The sequence below is a fragment of the Protopterus annectens genome, chromosome 14.part0, assembly GCF_019279795.1.
Source record: "Protopterus annectens isolate FY-2018-M chromosome 14.part0, PAN1.0, whole genome shotgun sequence".
Classification (NCBI taxonomy): Eukaryota; Metazoa; Chordata; order Ceratodontiformes; family Protopteridae; genus Protopterus; species Protopterus annectens.
Genome location: NC_056748.1, coordinates 830,793,099 through 830,817,014, shown reverse-complemented (window position 1 = coordinate 830,817,014; position 23,916 = coordinate 830,793,099). Strand labels below are relative to the sequence as shown.

General features: G+C 37.9%; 1 protein-coding gene across 1 annotated transcript in view; it reads left to right on the top strand.

Moving 5' to 3' along the window:
• Positions 1–23,013, top strand: part of LOC122789278 (carboxypeptidase E-like) — a 366,543-nt gene extending 343,530 nt beyond the window's left edge. Inside the window, exon 9 of the mRNA XM_044056580.1 lies at positions 22,281–23,013. Coding sequence (XP_043912515.1) covers positions 22,281–22,385 — 105 coding nt within the window. The 3' untranslated portion in view covers positions 22,386–23,013. The remainder of the gene's footprint in view (positions 1–22,280) is intronic.
• Positions 23,014–23,916: the final 903 nt, after the last annotated feature.

The following is a 23,916-nucleotide window of genomic DNA, read 5'->3' as shown; positions in this document are numbered from 1 at the left end:
TTGGTGTTTGGTCTTTTTATCGGATCTAGTGGGGGAAGATATGAGTTGGGTAAGTCTGTGGAGGTTGATGTGGGAGAGTGGAGTTTGACTGGAAGAGTTGTTCCAGTTGATGTTTAGGCCCTCAAGTAGGATGGTTTCTTGAGGGAGGGTATTAGTTATCCACTCTAGTAGTATTTCAGCTGTGGGAATATTGTTTCCTGGAGGGATATAGCATCCTATTATATTAATATGTTTGTTTTTGTTTAGCTTTAGTTTAGTGAGGGTGAGTTCGGAGTTACATAGGTCTGGGGTTGGGATATCTAGTTTTTCTAAGGTGAGGTGGTTATTGTAGAGTATGGCTACACCCCCACCCCTGTTTCCTATTCTGTCAGTACACATTATATTGTAGCCAGGTGCAGTAACTGTATTATCTTGGTTATCAGGTTTTAGCCAGGTCTCAGTATGACTATGTCTGGCTGGTACAGACAGAGTAATGCATGGACATCATGGAATTTGTTTAGAATACTTCTGACACTCAAGTTAAGGATGAGGAGTGAGTCTTTGGTTCTGTGGAGTAGGGATTTGTTCAGATCAGGGACTGGAGCTAGTGGGCAGGTTGGGCCTGGGTTGGGAGGTGTGCTTGGAGTTTGATTAGCTTGTTAAGTGTTTTTAGATATTTTGAGGTTGGTAGGATGCTTTGTTTGTTGAATGGATTTTGTGTGTCAGGAAGTGGATGAGGGAGGTTGAGTAGATGTGTGGTGCTAATTTGGAGAAAGGTGTGAGGTTTGGATAGATAGTGGATGTGCATTTTGTTGGGGTTATTGGGGAGTAGTTAAGCTATGTCAGGTAGAAGGTAGTGGAAGATAATACTATAGCTATTCTAGTGGTATAGTGAAGGAGTTGTAGTGTTGTTTGATTTGCTAGTGGGCTCATACTTTTTTGCAGTCTGGATAGTGAGGGTATTGTAGGGTTGGGATGGGGAGGGGTTGTGTGGAATAGTGGTTTCTGGTTAATTAAGGATGATAGATTGCTAAGTGTAATAGGTTGAGTGGGGGGAGGGGTTGACATTGGTGGGTGTGGTGGATAAGTATAAAGGTAATTGATATGGGGTGGTGGGAATGGGGGTAGGGTAGAGGAACATAGTGAGCATAAGAGTAGCGAGGGCGAACAGAGCAGGGACTAGCCAAGCACATGCATGTTTTCCAAATAAAACAATCAGGAGAACACACTCTTATGATTTATTTAGGCTGGTTAGGTATACCCAGCCCTGCCAACACTAATTGTAGAATTTGAGATTACTTTTCCACTAAAATAGTTTGTGTTAGAATTTTGTCAGGTCAGAGGTTTCTAAGCATACTATACAGCTGGTTATTAATTTTGTTTTGTTTCTTTATTTTTGTTTTGTATAAATGCAAATGCAAATATATATATATATTTTTTTCTGTCAAATACATGTTATTACTGTGAGGGAAACCAGTTTTACTTTATTTAATTCTATCAGTTACCATTTATAAACCTCATATTCTGCACCCCAGCACAAAAGCATTGGTGTTAGACTCACACAGATGAATTGCAAGGCACAGTCAACTCATTAGCTTTCCTGTTATCCAATCCAGTTCCACGGATGACAATATGCAGAAAAGTTTGAAATGTTAGTGCTGAGTGGCATAACTTTGTATTTCCATCCTTCTGTTTGCTTAACCATTGTAATGGGGCATGATCTTTCACTAAGCTGAAGTGCCTGCCTACCAGCTAGTACTTCAGAGAACAGAAAGCCCACTTCACAGCCAAGCATTCTCCCTCGATGGCTGAAAACTTTTTTTTAACATTATTTAACTTTCAACTAATGCTCCTCACCTTGATCTCCTGGGATAATACTGTTCTCAAACATACTTTTGATACATCAGTATGCAAAGTAAACTCCTTAATAAAATTAGGAGTCTCTAACATTGGTTCAGGACATAATAATCTTTTCAGTTTTGTAACTCTCTGTCAGGACATAATAATCTTTTCAGTTTTGTAACTCTCTGTCTGCCTGAACAGACTATTGCACTTTGATATAAACTATTATTTTTGTGAGATGTGCCCAAAGACATAAAATAGTTGAAAATTAGGTATGTAATGTAAGTAATAGCACTCAACTATTCCAAGCAAAACCTTCATCTATTTTTAGTGGAAGGTGTAGACCATTTTTTTGGCCTGTATTTGTTCTAGTTGTGGTTTTGCCATCTTTTTTCCCATAAGGTATCTCAAATGCTTGGCTTCCACCATGCTTAGTTTTCTTTTTTTATCTTTCATAGTCAATCCTGCCTGTCTTACAGATTGTCACACAGCCTACAGTTTTTTTAACAGGGACTCACAGTCCTCTGAATTGATAAACACATTGTTGAGATAAGATCAGCAGCATATCATGAGCCGGGCCTCATTATTTTATCTATCAATCTTTGAAAGAAGACTGGTCCTCCATGTAGGCTAAATAGCAGCACCACATATTGATGTAAACATTTATATGATACAGAGACAACTTTTTTTTATCAAAAATAGGACATGGTACCTATTGTTCCTTTGCCTAATGTTGTAAGTATCCTGCTTTTCCTAGGTTCTCTATTAGCTTGTCATTTCTCAATATGTGGTACCTAACAAACTTTGAAATGCTATTTAGGTCTCTAAATTAGTCATTAAAGCATCCAATATTTCTATTGGGTTTAAGAACCAAAACTATTGGACTAATCTATTCACCCTGTGAGTCTTCCATTGCTTCTACTTTGAGCATATTTGAACTTCTTTTACATATTGCTTCTGTGACTCTGATACTTTGTAAAGTTTTACACTAACTTTCACTCCAGATGTTGCCTTTCTTTTCTGTCAGTTTAGTTCTCTCAGGCATTTTTGAAAATACTCTATTATTTATTAATAAAAATGATCTTATTCCTATCTTTTATACTTTTGACAAGGATATCTCTAGCTGTTCTTCAGGCAAAGCTTCTCTCGTTTCTCCTCTATGAATTTCAGCACAGAATGTTTTCCTTATTTCCAAAGCTTTAATACATTAATGTGACAGATTTGCTGCATCTTTCTCTTTCCAGATTGCATAATTCTATAGCTCACTGCATTTAGCCTTTCAGTCAGTTCAAAGACAGCTTGTCATTTATCCAGAAATGTGTTTCTAGTGGAGGTACTTTACTAATACCTGACCCCTGGGTTATATTCCATTAAACTTACATACTTGTATCCCCTCAGTGTTCTGCATGGGCTCCTTTACTATGGGCATAACTAGATGTAGTCTATCCTGTAAATAAATGCAATTTTCTGTTACACTTTTAATTCATGTCTTCTCTTCTTCCCAGGTCTGTTTAGCAATATAAGCTGACCTCTGGAATGCCTGCCATACAGGAGTTCAGATGGGGTAAAACAATATGAAGCTTGTGGTGTCTCTGTTATTGCAAGTAACACATAGGATAACAACTGCTCCTAGTTATTACTGTCTGCATCTTAACAAGCAATGCCATGCGTCATTGAACCTGTCTACTAAATCATTAGTCTGAAGATGGTATACTGATATTTTTAATCGAAGAGAGGTTATTAAATGCAGTGTTGGAAGAGGCTGTAAGAAATAGACATGAGAAGTTCATGCTTATCTTATACAATGGGATGACAGATATCCTGGGGAAAGACAATGGCAACCATTTTCACAAAGCTGTGGTAATTAAGCCTTGTGCTGAAATAAATTATGTTAATAACATAATACACAGGCACTGGAACATATTATCTGTGTTTATTATTGAAGAAAACCTCATTGGTAAGAATCCTATGTTTATTCAGAAGAGAGGGCTAAATTTTAAGAACACTTTGAAAGATTTCACTCTGGAATGGTATACCAGCTGCAGAGTGGTAGAAGTAGGCAGTGTGAGTCGTACAAACAATGCACCTATATCAGTGAAAAAATGATTGGGAATGCTGAAGTTCTAACTTTGATACCAGAAATTGGAAAGACATACAACAGTGGGACAATAGGTGTTGTTTACATGCCAGGCATTTTATGTAGGTAAAACCATTAACAATCAAAGAACTAGGATTTACCAATACCTTTATAGCATTAGGTGTGGTAACAACAATAATGTGTTATATAAACTTCTTAGAGAGTCACCAGAACATCTAGATTTTGTATTTTTGGTGCTTGAAAACATTTTGTTAACCCAAGAGGTGGTGATTGGAACAATACCTTGCAAAGGTTAGAAATCAAATGGCAGCTTTTAATGGAGGCTTGTGTTTTCTCAGATATAAATGAAATTATCAGTATTAGATGTCTTTTAAAATATAAAAATGAATTTAATTAAAAAAAATATTTACTGACTGAATTATTGCTTTAAGAACTATGTCATGTGATGAATGGGAAGGTTTTAAATTGTGGCGTTTTTATGAGTATTGGGTTCTGATGAAGTCGAATGTAATAAGGGTGAACGCGTTACACCTAGTACTGCAGTATTGTTTGTTTTACACCAGTTGCACTGTTGCTTGAATAGATTTACTTTGGCTCAGTTTCTATGTGGCCCATTTGGTGTTTTAGTTTCATACTCTATATCTAAGAGATCAACTTTTAAATAAAACTATGGGCAAGAATTTGTTGGAACATCTGAGTTATAATTTTTTCTTGCTCTTGTTAATGGGTCACCTTCTCAATGTGCCTTTTTAAACTTTTTGTGGCTTATCGGTAAGTCTGCTAATTCACTTTCTTCACCAGCTTATTTTAAAGTGGAAGGTATAGCTTCCTCCCCTATAAAAAATTACACTGTCAGAGCTTTACCTGCATCTTCCACTCTAAAGGGTAGTGTGACGACCCACAACTGGGCCAGTAATCAAGGAGCCTCACCACTGGCAACAGTGGGGGACATACACTGGGAGGATAGCAAGTACACACACAGCAATTTCCCTTAAGAGCACACAGAGACCACAATCAGTCTGGGGCTGGTTTCTACCTCTTTTTCCAGATCCCCAGTAAGACTCCCCACTGGCACAGCTATACACTTGAGATCTCAGCTGAGTGGCCAAGCCAAGACCTCCAGCACCCTCTTTGTCCAACCAATGTTTCGTGTCCCTGCCCAAGTAGCTGATACACACACTCTTTGAGGTTTGATTTACCCACACACATACACCTGGAAAAGGCTGGCATGGGTTTAGTAACTATGCCTCCTTTTGCCCAGACTATAAGGTAGTTATCACTGCCACCAGCCAGCTCCTTATCAGCTATTTTAAGGTCCTTAACAAAGGGTGACCAATCTTTCTGTGTAATATTAATATTAATACAAATGGTAGTTTGACCAAGAGCAAGGCTATTAGGAGTGGCCAACACAGTGTCACCAAATAAATATGCAAGTACTCTCAAAACTTAAATATCTCTACACAGATCATCCACAATTAAAGATTTAAATATATTTAATAATAAATAATGAAAGAACAAGAAAATGCTCACTATATATTCACAGTGACATAAAGTTCAAAACCACAGGAAATATTAAAAACAACATTGCAGGACAGTCTCAAATAAAGAAAGAAAAATATCTGAACTAAGCTTCAGTATATTCCTGACAGTATCTACGAGAGCTACTATACCCTAGAAACTTACTTACAGAGCAAAGCAGATGTTGTGGTGAATGGTTCTTAGCTCCAAGACAGAATACAGAATGCCCTGTCTCTCTAAGAGAATTCTCAAATTAATATTTCAAATATTACTGATGGGATAGCTTGCAGAATGACATCATTTCTTGTCATCTGACTCTATCCCAGGTGAAACCCCCACTGCTGAGAGCTGACAGTATTTAGCATCTACCTGTGAAAATACGTAGACCTCAGATGTTAGGCAGATACTGGAAGTCATAAAACAATTGCATTCCTTCACATTTCAAGACTAGCAATTATTTCACCCTAGAGACAACAGAAAAAGCTCCCTAGTTTTAGGCATTCTGTCTCCTTGCTGCATTGAAACTGAAAGATACCATCTTTTATGGCGTAACCATAATGTAATTTCACTTCAGTTATTTTTCTGAATTTAGTCTTGCATTCCAGTTTCCACTGTTAAAATATACACATATAAACAGTTACAATAGTGCATGTACATTTCTGTTCTTTTCCAGTAGGACCCACTGTAGTTACAATTTAAGCACAAGCATTTTATAAAATACCTTTTTTAACACATATCTATATAAACCAGTTTGATATACACATGACATACAGTTCTAATACATTTGTAACACAAGCATTTTATGTATATCATTTCAATATTCACCAATGACATACAATTATTTAAAAAAAATCCATATTGCTGGGCTGGCAGTATCTCCCTTTGTCACAGGTAGTTATAGACAAATGTGTATCTCTGTTTTTTTTTTTTTTTTTAACAGATGCTTGTTCTTGAGAGCTCAGTTTTCCTTAACATTCTATTACTCATTGGCATAAATGGATTGGTTTAGAATTATACATTTTCTTACTCATGTCACTTCCAGTGCTCATTACTATTTCTGTGTTCTCATGGTCCTAACTTTAGCACCCTTCTTATTCTTCTATTTTTGCCCTATATCTTTCTATACTGATATATTTGTAAGTCTCTGTGCAGATATCAATGTTGCACTGATTTTAGTTCAGAATTTTCTATCAGTTCACCTCTGGTTACTGTGTTGACATCTTTTACACTTACAGTGTTAGGTTTCTTATGAACTGCTGTTGGGGAGAGTTTCTGTTAACACACTGCAGCTTAAAACATGGGGCCAATCTGTTTGCTTTTTGACTCCTCTAGCACCCCAAATCTTAGACATTTTTCTACTTTCTCTTGTATAGCTTTTCTGTATAACTCTAGTATTCTTTTAGGTTTTAAGTTAACATTTTCCCTAGAAATACTCTTAACATGGTGTTGAATCAGTTCTTTTCTGACAAGGTAGTTCTGAAAACAGTTATTTGTTTCTCAACAGAAATTCCTTTGTTTCTTATTTATATGGTTTAGGGTGTCGTCTACCTGAACTGGAAGCATACAAGCCAATTTCTTTCTTCTCTAGATATACTAGTCATTGCTGCTAAACTAAATAGAAAAGTTTGTACTTTTTTCCACAATTTTAGGATCTTAGAATGGTTTTCTCTTACCAGTTACCTTTGGGAATGTTTGGGATTATTAAGGAATAGTAGAGACTCATCAAACAACCTGTATAGGAGATTAAAGTCCGAATGGAGAGATGAAAAGTCAGCAAGCAAGAGTACTTGTGCTGAAACTGAACTCATCCTCAAGTCTTGATGAGTACCTTCATGAGGTAGACCCAGTTTTTCTACAAAATCTCACCAAGGTGACACTAATATATATAGCATATATCATGGACAGAAGTAGGTCAAAAATTAAAAAGATAGCTGGGTGCACAAGACCCAGGATAAAAAAGTGCCCAATCCTGGTTGGGGCACTGGTGACAGGACTGTGAAAAATGACAGTGTAGAATCCTCAAAATATAGAAGCATTCCTACAATGGGGCCAGGCCAGGCCCAGGGGGAGGATGGCTCCCCTGTTGTAGAAGGAAGTAGCAGTCCACAAAAAAACACAAAAACTGATGGGCCAAAGAAGAGCCATAAGGACGACAGAGTCGACTATTGAGCATAAAAAAGAAATTATGTATTGTTACTATTATGCAAAAAGCCCAGATTTTTTAGACACAAGATATACAAAAAGATTAACAGAGAAATTAGAGGAAAGAAAAATATCTCCACAAGAAAAACTGTCATAAGCTTCAAATAAAAAGTTGTGGTCATTAATACAACATATTTTTGAAAAGCAGTATATAGACCAAGAAACTGTGATTTGTTTGGAAAAAGCAGCATCTCAGGTAGTGTGAAAATATTAATAACAAAACCTAGATATTTTTGAAAAGTATAAAAAGAAATATGGACATGGGAAAGAGAGATTTGATATGGTGTAGTATTTGTCACGTTCCACTTTAATAAACCACTCAAACACCAAGCACCTTTGACGACCTTTATTGTTTAACATAATAATGATAAATGCAATGAAACTTTATTAAGCATAACACAACTTCAATTCCTTGGAGTAGAAAGCATAAAATGACTATCCATAAGGGCAGTGTAAATACGCACCCTTGGAATAAGCAGTGTCCCTTATTTGCTCATTTATCCTCACACTTACAAGGCAGCATTCCACCGCTCACCTTGAACACCTCCTTCCAAACCAAAACCACCAAGTCCAAACAACCTCCACCAACAATCTTTCACCACTTCAAACTCCTTTCACCAGTTCTCCGCCCACCAGCCCCACAGGCTGTTCCCCCTCACACCCTACCCTTACTAAACAGTCCCTCCAAAAACAACCCCAGATTCAAATTAAGTAAGCCAAGTCCAAATTCACTAACCCCATCTGCCCTAAACCACATAGGATCCCTATCATCAAACTTACTGCACTGAATAGTACACACCCCCATCCCCTTCAACTGTTTTGTTAATGTAAAATTCACAAACCTAAGTGCCCTCTCAACTGCAGAAAACTTTTTTGCATCCCTCCAAACTAACTGAAGAATAATATCTGACCAAACCAGACACACCGATGGATAAAGCTTCCTTAAGGCTAAGAAGTCTTCACAAATATGATAAACTAGCTGCCTCTTTGGTATCACGCCCAAATCATTACCTGATAGATGAATCAACAGAATTCAAGGCAACCCACACTGACTTTGTAACATTGTAAATACCTGAAGTAGCCGGTAACACTTCAGCCCTCTAATACCATGTCAGGTAACCTTCCATCTGAAACACTGCAAGCCCAAGTCAGTTCCATTGCTCCTAACTGCAGCCAGTCTAACTGCCCAACACATGAAAGAGTGTAAAAAATGCCTTAGAAGACCACTGCCCCACCCTTTTAATGACTTCAATCGAACTGCTTCCTTTCGCTAGGTCAGATGCCCTACCCATCCAAAAAGAATGAGTAGAATATTTGTCCCCCTTAAGGGCCACATTGAAAAAGGCCCTCCTCATGACTAAATTCAACTGCCCCCCATTAACTCCCTACCACCTACAGATGTAAAAAACGAATTCATATGGCCTACCCTCTCTAGACACATGCAATCTCCTTCCCCATGCTACAGGATACATCCATTCTGGCCTAAACTATAGATGACCCTTTCCCTTCCTGATCAGTATACGATGACTTCAACCTAATGTGCACTGCCCTTGGCAACATCAGAACATCATCCCATACCATCGACCCCAGCAACTCTGACACCCGAAAAGCTCCACAGTATATCCATACACTCAACATGCCCCACATCACATATTCCTCTGAGTTTCCACATACTCTGCCTAAACCCTGTAACAACATTTTTAAAATTCCTGTAGTCACCTGCCATATCCTGCTTCTAGTCAGGCCTTCCCCTCTACCCTACCTCTACCCCATCCTTTCAACACGTGGCCAACTGTCCAGGACGTAGTCCAATCCTCCAATATGGCTGACCAAGCAAACACACCAATTGTTGCCAATATCACTCTCATCGATCTCACTGCCTTGTCCTGTGCCCTCATTGCTGCTAAATAATGCAACAATAAATCTTTTGACCACACACATTCTGGGAATTGCCTTACAAAACTATCAAAATCATGCAACACCCTACCGTATTCCTTCCTGGTGAATACCACCCATGACTGCTGAACCAACCTGCCGATCCCTGCTGCCCAATCTGCCAAACCTCATCTGGTACCACCATGGGGTCCTTTGCTGCTGTTGGAGCCACCTGCAGAAACATGGAAAACTGAAAGCAAGACAGGCTGTCAGCAGTCTCATTCTTCACCCTGGCACATGTGTCCCTGTGAAAAAAAAATTAATCAGCAAACTCTGCAAAACTAGCTTATGAAGAACCAACAACAAGTATACAGATGTAGCCATCTTAACTTGCAAAACTCTCACCACAGCAATATTGGCCGAGTTAAACACTACCCTCCTACCCCTCAAATGATCATGCCACACCATTGATACAGCAGAAGTTGGTATAACCCCCAAGAAGGCAACATCCCACTTCCATTCCTCCAGCCAATGAGGAGGCCATGGCACTGAACGCCATTGCCCCACAAAAAATGTTCCCATACCCAAATTCCCAGCTGCATCTGTAAACAACTGCAAATCCCCCTGACCTACCTAGTCTGTCTGCCAAAATGTGATCCCATTAAACTGCTGTACAAACTGTAGCCACAAAGCTAAATCTTGCCATGCTAACTTGCTAACCCTTACCCTGTGGTGCTTACTTTTGCCTCCTTTCAAAAGAAAAGCCACCAACCTACAAAATGTACATCCTGGATGCACTGCCCTACAAGCAAAATTTAACAACCCCAACATTTCCATGACATTTACCACCCAAACCTTACTCCTAGACCTCATCCATACTATTTTGTCCTGTAGACTATCTACCTTCTCACCCAGCAAGTGAAATAAACCTAGACCCGTGTCCACATTCAAATCCAAGAAATATAGCACCTTTGCCGGGCCCTCCAGCTTATGCTTAGCCAATGGCGCTCCCAACTCCTCGCACATCCCCAACAACTTGCTTATTGCCACATGTGCCCCTCTTTCCCTTCACCCATAGCAAAAAGTCATCTAGGTAATGTACTGCTCTCTGTCCTTCCACCCACTGTTGCCATATCCAATGTAAGGCCGTACTAAACTTTTCAAAAATGGAACAGGTCACTGCACATCTCATCAGCATATCTGTGTCAAAGTAAGAACTATCCCCCACTACCATGCTCAATAATGGCCAATCCTCCTCCCGAACCAGCAACAGATGAAAGGCAGACTCATTGTCCACCTTCACCCGCCAGGGGTCCTCAAAACTTCTAATGATGCAGACCGGATCATCCAAGGATGCATGTCACCCTAACCTCCTCTCCAGGGATGAAATCATTGACAGAGTTGCCTTCTGGGTAAGATAAATGATGTATTAAATGATACTCACCTGGTCTCTTCTTGGGAACCAAACCCAAAGGTGACACTTTGAAATGAGTAAATGGTGGAATATCAAAGGTGCCCAACAACCTACCCACCTGACACTCCTTCTCAATCAAAGCTCCCAGCACATCCTCCCTCCCTTGCACTGACTTCAGATTTTTCCGCACCTTACCATCCCCCACCAAACTTGACTTGATAGAAAATCCCCTCGAAAAACCCTCAACCAATTCCACTGCTACTGCCAGCAATGGATATTGTGTCAGCAGATCCCGCAAGACATGCACCTTAATAGGTGAATGAGTCCTCTGGGCACCTCTTCATTCCCCGAAAGGACCCCCCCTTTGGCCATGAAAATTGTTCCTGCCCCGCACTCCTTGAAGCCCCTTGGGTGGCCCACTCCATCCTCTCTGACCTGGAAAGGATGACACCTGACCCACAAACTGACCCTCACCCCCACTACATTATGTCACTGAATGCCCGCCCATACACTTTGATCAAGAATGGGGAATCTGCAAGATGTCCAGGAACATCTCCCCGAGTTAAAAGTCCAACAAACTCTGACACCCCCTTCTGCAGGCTTACCAGCTCTATTTTCCAACCTGAAGTTGTCCATCATAGTGAATAGCCAGATATCAGGGTGTCTAACCTCCCAGCACATGGATTTGTCAACTGCCTTCATCTTGCAGAATTTCTGGTCATACCACAGCCATGCGTCACCTGGACGTATCCTTTGTGCCTCTCGTATAGTCAGAAAATAAACCATGAACTGAAGGGCCAAAGTACTATCCCTTTGCAACCACACCTCCATGTAATATATGAAACCCAAGTCCCAATTTTCCCATGTCCTCTGCCGAAACTTACCCACATGCCTGCAACCTAATGCCACCAAGGCAGCCAAGAGGTTTTTCCCATTCACCGTCTCAGCTTCCCATCAGGTGCTGCATCCCATCAGCAGCAATTAACTCAAAAATATCCACGTATTCTCTCCTCCAGATCTTCTCCTTCACTGTAAGAATGATGTGAGGAGTCAAAAGGATTGCTGCACCCTACTGTCCTAAAGCCTGCATTGTCAACCAATCCACAGACGTGTCCAAAGGTCTGACCCTATCTCCTCTAAACAAGGGTCCATGTCTTCCTCCAGCAACGTGAGAGTACTATCAAAACTCAGAACCCTACTGTCTGCAAACCCACACCACTGGCCCTGCTTCCACTGACATCCTGAGAGACCCTGGGCCGTCCATTAACCCTGCCTTGCAGCCTGGCACTCACTGCTTGCTACCTGTTCCTCAGATTCCCCCTAGCAGACATTCTACACATGCAACCATTCACACACTACCATACCACAAGGCTACTATACAATTCACTATTTATCTTATTCTCTGTCTTTTTTTTCTTTTATTATTTTACCCTACATATACCCCTCCACCACCACCCCAGTGTCACAAAGTCTGAAAACTACCCCCAGCAAGGGGATATATATATATATATATATATATATATATATATATATATATATATATATATATATGGGTTTATATATATATATATATATATATATATATATATATATATATATATATATATATATATATATATATATGGGTCTCCTTGACTTCATCGACACGCCGAAACACCGATGCAAAGAAGACCGACACGAGAAGACCGATGAGACAGATGATCGACAATGTGAAATCCCGACAGCTGAAACACCGACATGGGCAACATGTGAGTGCAAGCGGACAGGTAAGTGTGTGCTAGTGAGGGATTTAGCATTAGGGAGCGGACAGGTAAGTGTGCGATAGTGAGGGATTTAGCGTTAGGGAGCGGACAGGTAAGTGTGAGATAGTGTAGGATTTAGGGTTAGCGTGCGGGAAAGGTGAGTGTGCGGTAGTGACGGACTTTAGGTGTAGTGGCGGGTTAAGTGAGTTAGGGTTAGGGTGCGGGTAGGGTAAGTGTGCGATAGTGATGGAATGCAGGTTTAGTGGCGGGTTAAGTGAGTTAGGGTTAGGGTGCGGGTAGGGTAAGTGTGCGGTAGTGTCGGACCTTAGGGTTAGGGTTTGGGTTGGGGTTAGTGCATGGATAGTTGTGTGTTATGTGTAGTTTACATTTTGTGTGTCGGTGTTTTGGGTGTCGGTGTTATGGTGTTCGGTTTTGTGAGTTGTCGATTTTGTGCGTTTTCGGTGTTTTGGTGTCATTGTTTTGAGTGTCGGGTTTGTATGGTCGGTGTTGTGATAGGGATCCATATATATATATATATATATATATATATATATATAAATATATATATATATATATATATATATATATATATATATATATATATATATATATATATGTATATATAGATAGATATATACACGTCCCCCTGCCTGTTCCTTATAGAACTGGGAAACAAGGCCTACCTTACTCCCACCTCAGGTTGTCTGGGACGTGATCCTGCTTCCAACAAGATCACACCAAATGTGACTCTCAACAGCCAAATCCCACCTCAAAAGCCTTCAGGACCCTTAACTATCTACCCTACCTGCTTCCTATAGTTAATCTCCCTGCTTCATCTTCCCCTCTGCATTAAAGATGTCCCATGACAACTTTGTTCCAAACTTCATTTATGCAAAGGCAAAAGCCAAATTAATCAACATAAAGAAGGCAGCCCCAGAGATATTAGAAGAGAAATACAGGCAAAGGCATCCAGACATGAAAAACTTCATAATAAAAACATAATATCACAAAGAGGGAATGTAGAAAAGCACATTATTAAAGTAGAAGTTAAAAAAATAGAAGTTGAAGTTATGGAGTGCCTGCAAAATGATGGATTTGATGTAGAAGGTGTAACACAGGCTACATCACAGCATGATGGAACGAGTCCCCAAAGTAAGAAAAAACAGGAAAATCAGGAGATGTCTGAAGAAGAACTATGGACATGGGAAAGAAAAAAAGAGCTAATATGGTGTAATATCTATGCAAAGGAGAAAGTAAAACTAATCAATACAAAAAGAGCAGCACCGAAGGGATTTGAAAAGAAATACAGGCAAAAGAATTTAGACATGGAAACTTTACAATAAAAAAAATAAGAAGACAAAGAGGAAAAGTAGAAAAGGAGATTAGTAATGGAGGAGTTATAGAAATAGAAACTGAGGTTATGGAGTACCTCCAAAGTGAGGGATTCAGTGAAGAAAATCTAATTCAGAAAGCAATACAAATGTATAGAGCAAACGGGAAGCAATTGGTCAGGTGCCATATGAAGAATAGCTTTCCACAGGAAATAAGTATAAACATTCACTTGAAGCTGGACGGCAAGGGAAGGAACAGGAAGCTATGGAAACTCTGACACAGTTAATGCTTAGGAGTGATAGGCCAGTGAGTTCTCATATGACAGAGTAATGGGTGGCACAGGATGAAATTGAAGAGAAAGTGCCACAGGAAGATGCAATAGAGCTTTCTACAGAATGAGCACAGGAAATGGAAAACAAAAAATGTGCCTCCGTTTAGAAGAAAACAAGCTAAGAGAAGAATTGCTTGACTTAGTAGAGATGGATAGACATATTAAGATCAATGAAAGAAATAGAATGCATAAGGTCAATAAAACCCAAAAGGTCAGAAGTTTGAAAAAAAATGAACACAGTAATTAGGACTGTCCATAGAGATCCATGCCATATAACAGAAGTAAAGAGGATATATTACTGTGGAGCTAAATTAATAACTGATAAAGTTCTAACACAAGAACACAGGGTAGTGAGGGAGAGAAAGGGGAGAAATCGAATACCATCATGGAAGTATCGAATAGAGAAAACTATAAAGCAACTAAGACAAGAAGTGTCACTGTTAGAAGACTATGTAAGAGGGAACAGATCAACAAAAATACTTAGAAAGATAGACGTGATAAAAGCAATGTGCAGTATTAGAACAGATCAGGATCTATATTGCACAATTCCAAATAACAGACTAAAAATCTCAACACAGGCGGAAAAACTTAGAAGATACACACATAAATACAAAGGAAAAGTACAAAATAAGCAATTTATTGATGACCCAAAAAGTTTTATAGAGAATTGGGGAAACAAAGTAAAAGGAATTGAAAGACCACAAAAAAGAAAAAAATAGATACATTTTGGAGAAGTATCTATAAAGATCCTGTGGAACATAAATATTCTAAATGGATAGAAGTAAAAGAAAGAATAAGAAGTTCAAAGGTACAGGATATAAAATGGGATGAAGTAACAACCACAGAGATTGAAACAAGGTTAAGAAAAGCTTCTAATTGGAAAACCCCAGGCCCAGATGCAGTACTTAACGTCTGGTTAAAAGTATTAACATCTTTGCATGAAGAGTTAGCCATGAGTAAGAACTATTTATATGTGCACCCCGAAGAGATACCAACCTGGCTAACAACAGGAAAAACAATGCTCCTACTTAAGAGCGAACCCGCAACCTACCCTAGAAATTATATACCAGTAACTTGCCTTCTGACGACATGTAAACTGTACACTGGAATTGATGCCAACAGTCTACAGTCATTTTGAAGAAAATTCAATTATAGCAACAGAACAAAAGGGCAATAAAAGAAAGTGATATGGAACAAAGGATCATTTGCTGTTAAATAAAGTCATAGTGGAGAACTGTAAAATGGGGAAGAATTTAAGTATGGCATGGATTGACTACAAAAAAGCATTTGATAGTATCCCACATTCATGGATAAAAGAGTGCTTAAAAATGTATAAGATACACCCTACACCAATCAACTTCATTACAGTGACCATGAAGCAGTGGCAGATGCTTTGCAATTAAGCCATGATAAATGACAAATTATTATTCCAGGGATAAAAATTCAAAGGGGAATAGTCCAAGGTGACTCTCTGTCACCACTGCTATTCTGCCTTGCCCTTAACCTATTAAGCTGTCTACTTAACAGCTTAGGCCATGGCTATAATTTGACTCCTAGGAAACAACAAAGTGTAAAGACTTCTCATCTTCTCTTTGTTGAAGATTTGAAACTGTATAGCCCATCAGATGAGTAACTGAAAGTACAACTGCAAGTTGTCAAAACTTTTTCAGATGATATAAGAATGTCATTTGGTTTTGATAAATGTGCAAAAGCAACCTTTAAAGCAGGAAAACTGCAGCAACAAGAAAACATCAGTGTGGGATAAGAATGTGATATAAAAGAACTTGAGCAGGAGGGAGTGTATAAATATTTCAGAATTGATGAAGGATCAGCAATAAAACATGAACAAATGTGAATAAAGCTTAGTAAGGAGTACTTTAGAAGACTTAAATTAATCCTGAAAACAGCAATGACACGTAGGAACAAAATCCATGCTATAAACCAGTTTGCTCTTCCTGTCCTAACTTACAGTTTTGGAGTGATTGACAACAAAACGTGCTGGATAGATCAGACAGGAAAACAAGAAGGATGCTTCATGCTCTTCAAATGATTTATAAAAATCAATGCATATCAAGATTATATATTCCCCATTCTGAAGGAGGGATGACCCTCCTTGAAATTGATTGCATATACAGATCTGCAATCGTGGGACTCCATACATATCTGGTGACCTCACAAGACCCAAATGTAGTGAAAGTTTTGAAACATGAAGAGAATAAATCTCAGATGACTTCCCTGCTCAGGCTAGCAGAAGGATATCGGCGTCAATCAGGAATGGAAATCAAACCACAAGTGGGTAAAAACTGGGCAGCAACTAAATGTGCCAAAAGACAAAAGAAAAGAATATAAGGTGAAGGACCAGATGAGACGGCAAGAAATGTGGAAAATTCATAAATACAGTTGCAAGTATAGAAAACTTCTGGAAGAACCTCATGTTGATCAGGAATAAATGCAGGAATGGTTAAGGAGAGGCGAATTTCAAACCAAGAGATGAAAGATTAATATTGGCGGCATAAAATAGTGGGCTACGTACACGTTGGTTTACAAAGTCCATTGAACATGCTGGAGAAACAGACAAATGTATGTTTTTGTAAAACAGAATTGGAAACAGTTGCACAATTCGTTGCTGGTTGCAACATACTAATGGCAGAAGGACTATATACCGAAAGGCATAATAATATGGTGAGACTGTTGCACTGGGGATGGTGCAAACATTATGGTATTGAAGTGGCTGAAAAACACTCAGCCACAAAGCATCACAGAAAATGATGAAGTCTACATCACATGGGATCATCCATTACCAAAAGTTCAAAAGATAGATGCTAGAAAACCAGCTATAGTGGTTCAAGAAAAGAAGACAAAAGTAGCATTGATCATTGAAATTGCCACACAGAATGACTACAGTGTCCTACATACAGTGAGACACAGAGTCACAAAATATCAGGATCATACCTCTCAACTGTACAGATTTTCACAGAATGTCCAGATTTTTGTCTCATATTTTATGTCCATTTTTCATAAAATTGTATTTTTTTGACAAATTAGTGGCAAATTATTAAAGATTGAAGTTAGGAAATAATGACAGACATTTGAGTTTCAGACTTCATACCCTTCAGAAAATTCATGATAATGCAAAACCTGTTATTCTGTCAACTTTCTAAGTTTGTAAGAGCAATATGTAAACATTGTCCCTATTTTGGGGCCTTAGTCCCACGTTTATATATTGCTTTGTCAAGATTTCTTGTTCTAAGAGGTTGAGAGGTATGATCAGGATTTGCAAGCAGAAACAAGCACAATGTGGAAGAAAGATATCCAGATAGTTCCAGTAGTAGTAGGAGCAACAGGTCTTATAAAAAAGAGTCTAGAATAATATTTAGATATGCTACCAATACATGTAACTCTGTACGAATTGCAGAAGGAGTCATTACAGGGCACATTGCGGGTGCTGTGAAGAGCACTTTTGGCTGACATCAAAGAGTGAATCAATACTAATTTCATGAACTTTAATCATACTTTGACTTAGGAATGGGGTCCATTCCCATCATGGTATTAGAAACCAAAACAATTTGGAGAAATTAAAAAGGGAGATTACAGAAACAGATAAAAAAACAGACAGCAACTGAATGTGTCAAAAACAAAAGAATATAAGCAAAAGGATCAGTTGGGAATGAAAGAAATGTGGAAAATTCATAAGTATAGTGGTAAGCACAGAGATCGCCTGGAATAACCTCATGTTGATCAGGATCAGATGCAGGAATGGTTAAGGAGAGGTTTATCTAAACCAAAAGATGAAAGGTTAATATTGGCAGCCCAGGAGAGTGGACTACGTACAAGATGGTTTACAAAGTCAGTTGAACACGTGGGAGAAACAGAAAAATGCAGGTTCTGTAAAACAGAGCTGGAAACAATTGCACATCTTGTTGCTGGGTGTGTTACACTAATAGAAGATAGCCTGTATACTGAAATGCATAATAATGTGGCAAGACTGTTGCACTGAGGATTGTGCAAATATTACGGTATTGAAGTAATTGAGAAGCATTGAAAACATGAGCCACAAAGTATTACAGAGAATGATGAAGTTTATATCACATGGCATCATCCATCACCAGCAGTTCAGAAAACAGATGTGAGAAAAACAGATATAGTAGTTCATGAAAAGAAGACAAAAGTAGCAACGATTAATGAAATTCCTACACCCATTGATTATATCGTCTTTTATGTACAAAGAGCCACAGAGTCATAAAATACCTGGATTTGTTGGTAGAAATGAGGGTAGTGTGGAAGAAGGATACCAAGACAGTTCCAATACTTGTAAGAATAATGGAGCTCATAAAAAAGAATTTACAATCATATTTAGATATGCTACTGATACATGTAACTCCATACCAATTACAGAAGGAGTCAGTTTTTGGGACATTATGGGTGCTACACAGAGCACTTCTGGCTGACTTCAAAGATTGAAACAATACTAATTTCATGAAATTTAATCATACTTTGACTAAGAAAAAGGGTCCATTTTCATCATGGTGCTAGAAACCCAAAAGACTTGAAGAAATCAAACCATGATTACACATTTTTCATTTAACTACAGGCTCACTGTGCTAAAACAAGACTTTAAGTATTTTACCCTTATAATACCAGGACCTTTGTAGGATGCTGATATACTATACTCTTCTTCTTTAATACCATTCTTTCTATATAAAACTATATGTACTCCCTAAAATAGTAGTGCGCCACTGCTAGCATATGCCATAGATCATATGGCACAGATCCTAAATAAGTACTTCTCACCCCAGTTAAGCCTTATGCCATTGGAAATCTAATAACCTTACCTCTGACTAGCAGCATGGACACAATCTAAGGTCTATGAATGCCAGTAAAAATTGCAAACTCCACCTATCCTAAAAACACATTTCTTCACTTAGAAAGTCATACTAGTACTATATAAAAATGAGTCAACTGCCAGCAACTCTAATCTGCTTACTACAAATCTCCTCCACTCACAATCTGAACCACAACCTTTGAAAGATAATGCTAATACATATGAGAAGGTGACTTCATATTGCCACATTCTTGTACTCCCCTAGTGTCATATAACCTGCCACACCCAGATGTTAAATGACCACTATAGGCAAAACGTGAAAAAAAATCCTATTATGAACATTTGCACATTGCAATCCTGCCAGCAACACAATAAATACTTGTTACTAATTTTATTTTTTTTTCCCTAATCCTGAGTGCCCTTATGGGGCAGAGATGCTGACATGGTCATGTTTTCTTTGAAAGCTATTTCTTGTCTATAATTCACTGTGAGGGTGCAGCAGATGAGGTTGCAATGCTCTAGTCTGTGTTGTTAGATCACAATCTCATACAGCTCAAATGGAATTTCTGAGAAATACTGTCAGGCTTGAGAAGTTGTGAATTCTTAGCCCAAATAACTTTATGACCATATTCAGAGAGAGAGCTACTGGTATCAGCATTGTCTACACTGAGAAAGCAGACTAGAATAGACATACTACAGAGCAGGGCAAAGTGTAAGTGATGCTATTTCATTATATGAAAGTACAGGGAATCATCTTCTACTGATGGAAATATACTCCTTTTAAATTTCAAGAACCTGCTGTTTACAATGAAGCAATTATGTACTAAGAATTTTTCATAATGGCCTCTTCTTTCATTACTAAATCCCTTGCTCACACATCTAACCTTTCTGTCTGCCCTGGAATAATGTCCAATGTCTGGAAAAGTACAAACAGTTTACCCTAACAAAATTGCTAGCCCCTTCTTCCCCTAAACACTTTAAGTGGATTGCAGATTCCCTATATATCTGAAACTTACTTCAGAAGTTGGTATGCAGACCCATTTTCAACCCTTGAAATAATGATTACCATCTATTAAATTAGTCCTAACATGTTTTAGCCTAGCATTAATACTGCTGCACTTCTACAGGTGTCTAACCACATCTTTCTTAATACGGATGAGGATATTCTAACTGGGACATTACTTAATGACCTAAAGAGGACCTTTGATTAGATTAATCCCTTCAGTCTAATCACCCCAGTTAACTTAAATCTGCTTTGCTGATGAACGTCTTCACTGATTTATTAAGTGACTGGCTAACATAAACATTCTCATCCATTTCTAGGAGTGCAGTAATATTCCTATACACATTTCCTAATTAAAAATGGTTTCTTGTGCAGACAATCTTCTCCTTTTAAGAGGAGGCAAGCACTCAGTACAGGAAGTCTTACAAGATCTTTTTGACAAAGTCTTTTCTTGGTTCATGGATAATCACCTAAAACTTAATGTATGTAAAACAAACCCCACGTTGTTTGGCAGTCCACATAAACTACATCTTGCATAGCCCTTAACATTACTGATCATTTGGAAAAAAGATCACAACAATAGCTAATTACAAATATCTAGGACTTAGTCTTGAGCCATCGCTGATATTCTGCATCCTCCTTGAGTCTACTGTTAAAAAAGTTCTTACACATGTCAAAGATGCATATAAAATCCATAGGCTTCTTACACTTGACACATATGCATCTGTTGCAGCTAATAATGTAATACCCAAACTGGAATATTTAGTCCTAGCAGTCACTGTAGGGAAGTCCCAGAATAGTCTTACACCACAAAATCTCTAGATTGATCACTTTGGCCAGCTCCTGGTCCTATCACTGCAAAAATTATTCTAAAAAGATTGCAATACTTTGGAGCTACCATCTGCAGCCATTCCATAACGTTATTCATGTTTATCTCAAAAGCAATCATGCCTGATACAGACTCCTCCTGTACCTTAATTAATCTCAGAATGGACCTTCACTAAGCTTGCACTGTTTGTAGCTGAATCCCTTCTGGTATTACAGCTTTTAAATCTCCATTATGGGACTAGTTACATGGTTCTTCCTCTTCCATCATCCATGCATTTTCCTGTTACTATTTTTTTCTAGCCCACATATCCTTTCAGTTTCTCTCTATGTCCTTCCCTCCAGCATTCAAGTCATCTGATGTTCTTTTATTCTGTGCAATTACTTTGCACCAGTTATGCTCATTCCATGCTTGAATAAGCCGACTAAATTTTGTTTACTTCTGTAGTTACACATTATACTTTGCACATTTTTGAATCCATCTAATTTATTTATTTAATTATTTCCTTTGTTAACCAAGTAAATTAACTGGTTCTAATCAGTGAAACATACATGAACAAGAACAAATTATAGAAATACACAGTAGTGAACTAGATACACACATGGTTATTAGCTCAGTAATTTCTTTACCCTAACCACTTCAGATTGCTCAATAAATCAAAACAATAAGAAATACATTTATTGAGAATAGATCAAAAGGAAATGTAATCATGAAAATGGTGATGACAATTATCCTGCACTATATTCCCTAATAAAACAATGTTTACTGATATTTAAACTTACATCGAACAGCTGAGAGCCCTATGTCCCATTCTTAATTAGTTTGTTTTGCAAGTTATGAATGTTGATATATTGCAATTTGTATGATTATTACATTTATTCCTCTAGCTTGAGTCACAGCTGAAACAGATCCTTTTGACTGTCACTTACCCATTTGTTAAATGAAAATATACGTATATGATTATTTTCTGTATATTTATTACAGAATTACAACAAAAAATCTTCGCAGAGTAATGAATTATCACTTTTGTCTACTAATGAATGCAAGAAAAATATTGTCTTTGCTAGCATAGCCTAACTAAAAATATACCGTTGTTTGAGGTGGTTAGACTTACAGACTTTATGTACGTGATGCATTTGAACTTGTTGGATATTGGATGCTAAAATCTGTGTATTTTTCTTTTCTATGTGTATCAATACTTTTAAAAGTTAATGAAAATTTTTAAAATATAAAGAAATTCTGTGATTATTCAAATGTATCTTTTTCATTTAACACATTTTATTGTTTTCCTCACAGGTAGATTTTCAGCTGAAAGCTGTTCCATCTGCAGAAAAGCAGAAAGAAAAAGAAAAGGAACTACTTCAGTGGTGGAAAATGATGTCTGAAGCACTGAATTTCTAAAATAAACTGCTCTAAATAGGTCAGGAGCAAAGTATGTCAAACGGAACTATTGCCTAGATTTAGAACAGCCCATTAAAATACAAGAAATATGAAATCCGAATTTGTCTTGCAGCTGTGTGATAAATGTTGTTAATGTAGTCATTCTGGTACTTACAAGAACTGGGACTGATGCATTAGCATTTCTTTTTCAGCAGCATTGTTTTATTATAGCAAGACAGCATTAATGTAATGATATCAGAAGAAGCAGAAACAAGGAATCCCACATTAATAACTGAATGATTTGCCCTCATGTAAACTTTCAGCTGGTGCTAACAGATGGAATAGCTTTAATGGTGCTTGACTGCTGTTCACATAGGTTATTCTTGCCATACTGAAACCACAGTCCACTATTACTAATCTGATTCTTATTCTGGTCTTATGACTAAAATGTAGTACTTTCTTGTGTTATAACGAAATGTAGACTTGAGGTTTTGAGCCTTTAGTTTCTGGGACTGTGAAAATCCAGTAACTCCCCATTTTTTTTCTGTAGAAACTACTGACTGTAACGTATTTTAATATTAAAATTAATTGATATGGATGTTACTGAATGCATATTATGAATAAATGTCAAAATGCAACTTAAAATTCAGATTGAAATTGTTTCTCTCTTTTGAGAATGACAACTCACTTTTACATTCAACAATTTAAACTGTGTTAGTTTCAGTCATTGTTTATCTTGTCAAAGAAAGATCCACTGAAGAATGATGGGTCCAGGTTACTTATTACACTAAATGGAATTCTGTTGAAAGAGCTTGTAGCTCACCTCAGAGGTTTGGTGTTTTTAGTAGTAGTTATATTGGCTATGTAGATTCAGGATTGCAGCCTTCTACATGTGGTACATGCCAGACTTAGCCACCCCCACATAAACATGTTCAGTAGAAGTCCATTTTATATTTTATTCTTAACTGAATGAGCTTTAATGGCTTAATCTTTGAGTAGGTGGGCTACATTTGATAGCTTTCATTACTAACTGTAAGTGAATGACAGACTTACGTACCAAACAAAAATGAGCTGCAGTCTGCGCTTATAAGAAATTAACTATGTCATATGGGAGTGCTTATACCCTCATAACATAATGGTCTGAGGTAGATTCAAGTTATAGTAAGCAGGAGCAAGACCTCAGATGGTGGAATGTCAGGAGTTCTTAATATGATGAGGAAACTACTGATCATATTAATGGCACAAGAACTGATATTAGGGCAACAGCAAAAAGTGGAAAGACCTAACCCAAAATAGCCATTCTGAAACTATGGTAAATACAAAGAGAGAGGACATGCAGAAAAGTTTTTTTAAAAGATCTGCTCAGAATAAGGACACCAAATCATAACAATTAGTTGGCCTGTTGCTGTAAGAAATATGCACACAAATGAACTGTATGAAAGCTGAACTTGTGGAAAAAAAAAGGATCTGTTAATCTGCCTTGTAATCTTGTTTTTGAACTGGGTGGCAAATATGTCAGGTTATATGCTGTTTTTCATCATTAAAACAAATT